The sequence below is a fragment of the Sphaeramia orbicularis genome, chromosome 5 (assembly GCF_902148855.1).
Source record: "Sphaeramia orbicularis chromosome 5, fSphaOr1.1, whole genome shotgun sequence".
NCBI classification, from domain to species: Eukaryota; Metazoa; Chordata; class Actinopteri; order Kurtiformes; family Apogonidae; genus Sphaeramia; species Sphaeramia orbicularis.
The window spans coordinates 25,775,608-25,782,296 of NC_043961.1; the positions used below are offsets into that span (position 1 = coordinate 25,775,608).

General features: G+C 37.6%; 1 protein-coding gene across 1 annotated transcript; it reads right to left on the minus strand.

Moving 5' to 3' along the window:
• Positions 1-108: 108 nt before the first annotated feature.
• On the minus strand, positions 109-4,123 carry lhfpl5a (LHFPL tetraspan subfamily member 5a). Its single transcript, XM_030134864.1, has 3 exons — positions 3,444-4,123; positions 871-1,107; positions 109-435 (listed from the first exon to the last, which is right to left on the minus strand). Exons 1-3 carry the CDS (start codon positions 3,844-3,846, stop codon positions 425-427), a joined length of 651 nt encoding a protein of 216 aa, XP_029990724.1. The 5' UTR covers positions 3,847-4,123; the 3' UTR covers positions 109-424.
• Between the last annotated feature and the right edge of the window lie 2,566 nt (positions 4,124-6,689).

Here is a 6,689-nt window from a genome sequence, read left to right on the forward strand (position 1 = left end):
CAGCTTCTGTTTTTGTGGAAAAAGTTGTCTTGAGCAAAAATAGCATGACACGACATACGTTTTCAGACAGTTTTTGTTTTTTTTGTTTTTTTTTTTTCCCCCCAGTGAATGTCCCTTTCAGTGGGCAGCTTTATTACTTTTGCTCTTAACTATAATGTGTAATTCTTGTCCACAAATATGGACAAAACACCCATAGCTGGGTCTTAGGAGGTTAAGCAAAGTGCAAGGAATATTTTTTCCCACATTTCTATTAAACATACTAATTCCAAACTGTTGGTAGGAGCTGGAGATAATTCTGTTTAATGTGGTTTTGTGGTGAAGATAAAATCCTTGCAGGCAGTTAATTCTATATTTTAACACATCTGAATCCCTCCAGTCAGTGTTCCTCCTGATTCTTTTCTTCCCTTCGTTGTCCATGGGTGATCTAGGCATTATCTGTTATTCAAAGAAAAACAGCATTAGTGTCCAGAGTTGAGACAATCACATTTCTCCAATGTATCATAGACAATATCAGTACAAATTTAGTCTTTTCAAATGCTTTCAGGATGTACTCTTAAGACAGAAAATAAACATTTGTTACAATGGTTACACAGTGAACCCTGAAGTTATAAATCCAGACATTGCAGCTTCACTTCTTGTCTCTTCTTTCTTTTTTTTTGCTCTATAGATGTAGCACTTAACTTTGGCACCATTCCCACTGAAATCATAAATTCCCTCCAGCTGACTTCAGTCTTCTAAATTCCTGTCTCTTCTACCTCTTTTCTGCCTTGTTTTTAATGGATCCCCATCCCTTACTATCCCCCTTTCTTCTCCCCCGAGCCTTTAACCCCTCCCCCCTCATCATTTTCCACCCTGCCATCACTCTGGTACCTTTTCCCTCCACCTGAAAGTCCTCTGGCAGCAGTTTGTCCTGGCGGCTGCCCAGGCTGAAGGCCAGGAAGGAGAGGATGAGTGAGTCCATGATGCTGATAATGGCCAGGATGTAGGCCCAGCGCACTGTGCAGTTGCCCAGGGTGTATTTGTCGGTCCGCTGGCCACACATGCGCTTCACCTCATCAGAGTCCCAGCCGTCAGGATAGATCATACAACCAATCACCATGCATGTACCTGAGACAGAGAGCAGGATGTGAAGATCCTAATCTGTCAATCTGTCTGTCTTAGCTACAATCAATGAGAGTGTTTCCTATATGAGACATAGTAAAATTAAAGAAGCTCAAGATGATTTTTACCCATAAAGCCCCAGTGCTACACTTCTGTTCTCTCTATTTTAACCTCTCTTAATTGATTTAACACCATTTATTCTAATATTATCCTCTGTATTTTGCTTTTTTCAGTGAAAATCAGGGTTTTTTACTATTTATAATTCACTGATCATGTAGATAAAAAAATAAAAAGCTCAAATAAAGTTGAGGTTTATCATGACATAAACAGAGAAAACTGAAGAAAAAATGACTTTTTCAGCAAAATATATCATTAACTGAATATAAACCAAGTGTGTCCATTCACTGTCATTGATCCAACTCCATAGGTTTTACTGGTGAATCAATGTTGTAGAAAATGATGGTGTTTCCACGTTCACTACAGAGCCTCTGAACGTCCAAATGGGTCATATCTGATGACCATGAAAAGATGTCAAACTGTATTTTATGCCAATTATTTACATGTATTGATAGGATTAGTAGATCAACAGGCATTAAACAGTTTAGATCAGTAGATGGTTTTGGTCGGTGGCTGCTGTTTGGGTCCTCACAGGTTAAGTTGACTATAGGGCATGTGAAGATCAATAGTCAGACTGATTTTGTTCAACCTCAATAATCCATCCTCTGTTTTGCATGCATTTTACAACATTGTTTTTCCTACTAAATGTCATACATGAAGCAGAAGGAAAACTGCACTTAATGGAATCCATATCATTAAAATTACATGTTACCTAGAAGAGATCTTCCTACACAAACCTTCTCAGCCTCTGAGGCTGAAACCACAAACAGAAATGGACAAAGTCACCACAGAAACTAAGTCATTCACATCATTCTTCTGGGGTCACACGTATGTGCACAGGAGAGTTACCTAGCAACACCAGATCATCTTAACAACAGCAACATTCACCTGTTCATCCATTATTGACTCTCCTGACACACAGCCCACTGTTGTCCCACCTCCTCCGCTGGAGTCCTGAAGACTATCAGGTGATGAGGTGAAACATTAGCCATACATCTCACTTTCATTTTCTGGGCCTCAAACACGCTTTCACCTCCAGGGACCCCGGGAATTCCCTGTCTTAATTTTTTTGAGTGTCTCTAATTTCAGGTAATCATGAAACTGCAATATCCTAATGAGTAACAATAACTTTACCTAAACCTATGAGGAGGCGTGCAGTTTAGAGAACATCACAAGAACAAGCAGATAGTCATCGTAAACCTTTGCCTCAAATTAAAAACTGTGGTTCAGGTAATTCTTAAGCAGTTGTGTGAAACTGTGAAAATAATAAAAATATATAAATAAATAAAAAAAAACTATTCCACCATAGGGTCCAATCTGGCTTATGGGATGAATTTGTGAAATGCAGGAACTGCACTGAAATACTAACAGTCAAGGATGTCAAAATCATTTTAGTTCAGGGGCCCCATAACAGACCAAACTGATCTCAAGTGGGTCTGACCAGTAAAATACTATCAAAATAACCTATAAAGAATGACAGCTCTAAATTTTATCTTTGTTTCAATGTGAAAAAAAAAAAAAAAAAAAAAAAGTAAAATTACATAAATATGTTTACATTTACAAACTGTCATTTCACAAAAAATATGAATGCCTCAACACATGTGAACAACATGAAATGTCTTAAGAAAAAAAGGACAGTTTTAACAATATTATGCTGTCGCTAAATGTTTTGTGTCTTTGTAAATCCACTTTGTTCTGTAAGTTGTAATAGACATGTGTAAATGATAAGCTGAGGCATAACATTGTTAAAATTGCACTTATTTTTGTAAGAAATTGCAGGTTGTTCATATTTGTTCATGTTACTCACATTTTTTAAAGGATAGTTTGTAGGTGCAAACATTTTTATAATGTAACTTTTCACTTTTTATTTTACTGGTCCGGCCCACTTGACATCATATTAGGCTGCTGGACACCCCTGCTCTGGAAGATGTAATGCTCAAGCAAAGTTTTAAACTTTACAGATGAATAAATTACCAGGTAAAAAGAAGAAATGTTTAGGCTATTAATATTAATACGCACAAACAAAGTACTTCTGTCTCAGTAAATGTTTTCTTTGTATGTATGTTTTCTTTTTTTATATTGATTTTTCTTGTTGTATTGGTTTTAAATATTGATATTCGAATCAATCAACCAACCAATCAACCAACCAATCAATCAATCAATCAATCAGTCAGTCAGTCAGTCAGTCAGTTACAAATGTTAATCCAAAGTGTGTTTGCGCTCACTGGAGGCCAGCTGCAGCCAGGCGCAGATCTTGTAGACACTGCCTGCGTTACAGAAGAAGAAAAGACTGAAGCAGACGATGCAGGCCACCACCAGGAGCGTGGAGATACCCACGAAGAACATGGCCGTTTTGAAGGCGCCGGACGGGATAGATCCAAAATCCAGCGCGCTCCCCTTACAGGTGAGCTCCGAGGTGAGCGCGTTCCCGATGCAGTAGTGGAAGAGGCCGAAGTACCCGGCCTGCGGCGTGTGAACACTGTCCCCGATCCAGTAGGGTTGGATGAACACCACCATGGTGATGACGGCGAAGGTGATGGTGAACACCGTCCACAGCACGCCCATGGCGCGCGCATTACGCACGTAGTTGGTGTGGTAGATTTTGGCAGCTTCCTGCGCGGGCAGCATGGTGACAGGAGGGTCTGTCCACTGTCTAAGGATGGGTGGATTAAAAAGACTAAAAGTACAGGCTCTGTTATGCAATGTTCTCAAAATGGAACTCTGTCAAAAACCTCTTCGTCTGACGCATCAGAAGTTCCTCAGGTGTTGTTGCTCTCCAAAAAAAAACAAAAAAAAAACCCTGTCACTTTCACTGCTTTGGAATTTTCCTCTTTAAAAGTTACACATGTTTGCACTCTGTGGTTTGTCTCCAGTGCCTTCAATGGGTCGATGGCTGTTTGTCCTCTGTATCAGCTGCCAGTGCGTTTCCTCTCTAAGGGCTTCACATGATTAATGATTAATGGTCAAATGATCCCTAGAATAGAGTATCTAATCCACTGTGATCCTCTCCAGATGGTAAACAGATCCATTGTACTTTCACTTATAAGATTATTTAATGACTTTCCTTTATTCAGATTTGTTTGACTTCAATTTAGACCGAGTCAATACATATAATGGAGACAACACAGATGTAAGACCCACTTAAAATCTAATCTGTGCACACCAGGGAATTAATAGGGGATCATTGTGTATTTTTTGAGAAGGCCAGAGTCAATGATGGAGTGACCTTGCAAATAATTTCATTAATCGTGTTGTATGTACTACAGTATAACACTAGAGGGAGCTACTGAACCACAGTGTAACTACAATGGTTTTCAAACCATTTGTCTCAAACAAAAATCTAATTGAGATTATGTCACTAGTTTACCATGGGAATGTAAATGTCAAATTAAACTGGTAGAGTATGCATATTATGAAGTTATTACTATGGATACATCATTATGGAAAGAGCATTCATAAAGGTGATTGTTTATTTTGCAGTCAGAAAAAGCAGTGCATTCCTTTTGTGTTGTGGTTTTGTTTTTAAGTAACAGTAAAAGGATATTATAATTCCTATTTTCTAATATATGTATTTAATATAAATAGAAAATTATGTCTGGTGTCAAAGTCTACAAAGAAAAACACTCTTAATTTCATATCTGTTGTTCAACTGTGTATTTTTTTCCATTTGCCTGAGTTGTCTCTTCTTCGTACTTTGACCGATTTAACTTTAGTGTCAATTTTAAGTGAAACAAAGGTGCAGTTATTCTATTCCTATAATATACTATTCCTGACAAGTTTTATTACATGTTCATTTAACCCATAAAGACACAGTGCTACTTTTGTGGCAGTTCCCAAATTTATTTTTCTCTATTTCCACTTTTCTTAACTGATTTATTGCCTTTTTTTTTTTTTTTTTTGATAATATTATCCTCTGTATTTTGCATTTCTTGGTGTAAATCATGTATTTTCCTATATTTCATTCACAGATCATGTAGATGTTCATAAAAACTCAGAGTAAATTCAAAATTAATTAAATCAAAACAGAGAAAATTTTGCAAAAAGGGACTTTTTCAGTCAAATACATAATTAACTGAACATAAACCCAGTGTTTCCATCCACTGTCATTGATCCAACTCCATGGGTTCTACTGGTGAATCAATGTTATGGAAGATGATGGTGTTTCCATGTTCACTATGGAGCCTCTGAACGTCTAAGTGGATCATATCTGATGACCATAAAGAGAAAACAAACTGTATTTTACACCAATTATTTACATGGATTGATAGAATTAGTCGATCAACAGTTATTAAACATTTTAGATCTGTGGATGGTTTGTGTCACTGGTGGCTGCTTGGGTCTTTATGGGTTAAAGAAGCATGAAAGACTATGCTGTATGTTGATTTGTTTCAGTCACATGTAAGCTATAAATACAGTAATTTCTATACTGACTTTCTACAACAAAAGTTCTGCTTTCATTCATCTAACATATTCCATCATCATATAGTGTTTTTCCATGCTGCTTTGTTCACAGTTTAGTCCACATATTACGCAGTTGTGTCAATACATACATGCAATCACTTAAAGAAGCCCTTCACATTTGACACATTTGACCTTCTACGATCATTAAATCCTGATCACCTAACAGGTAAATAGACAATACACTTTGCAATGTGAGTGATGGGTTCTTTGCAGGTGAGTTTTGACCTGTGATCCATCATTATAACTGAGATTTCTGTGTGATGTTTATTCAGTCATTGTTTAGTTCCAGTAAATATTTTTACATCGTCAGTCCTTCAATAAGACTGACACACGTAATAGGTTGATATATGTCTGCTGCGATGCGTGTGTGCATGTGTTTTTGCGGGCACTAGCGTGTCAATGCACTTAGCTTTATTAAGTGAAACCACCCCAGTGTGAGAGGGAGGCTGTTCATAATCAAGTTATTCAGGAGAAGCAATCCAATTTTCCAATGCAGAATGGAGTGAGGTTTTATGTGCGTGTATGTGTGTCTTGTGTGATGTTTGCAGATGAGAAAGCATTTGGGATTTAGTACTGTATATATTTTATTGTGCGTGTGTGTGTACGTGTGTGTGTGTGTATGTGTGCCACTTTTGTTCTATGAATGCATTATGTGATCAAACAATTATTTTTCTTGGCACTCTGTTGCAACAGAATGCAATAAGTGGATACATCAGCTCTAATGGTCTATAACAGTCAGTCTGCAGCAAATCATGACTAAGACCTCATGCAATGACTTCCCTATGAATATCCAAAAGTTGAACCCTGCAGCAAGGTCCCTTTGACTTTGTTTTTACGAAATTACGTAAGCAGATTTCATAAAGTTTTGAGATGAACGACAAACAAACCATTCATCATTTTTAGTCTTAATTTTGTCTAGAACTCTGTGCATTTGTCAAAGTTGTGTGTAGAGCTCTGGTGGTTCTGCCTCAAGGAGAATTTCAGGAGTCTGGTGACGCTCCTCATCCCTG

What these genes read in the sequence shown, in the direction of transcription:
- lhfpl5a (XM_030134864.1), bottom strand. Translation starts at nt 3,846, where the DNA reads ATGCTGCCCGCGCAGGAAGCTGCCAAAATCTACCACACCAACTACGTG. An exon ending in CTGGCTGCAGCTGGCCTCCA is followed by an intron (nt 1,108 to 3,443) that starts GTGAGCGCAAAC and finishes TCTCTGTCTCAG; the next exon opens with GTACATGCATGGTGATTGGT.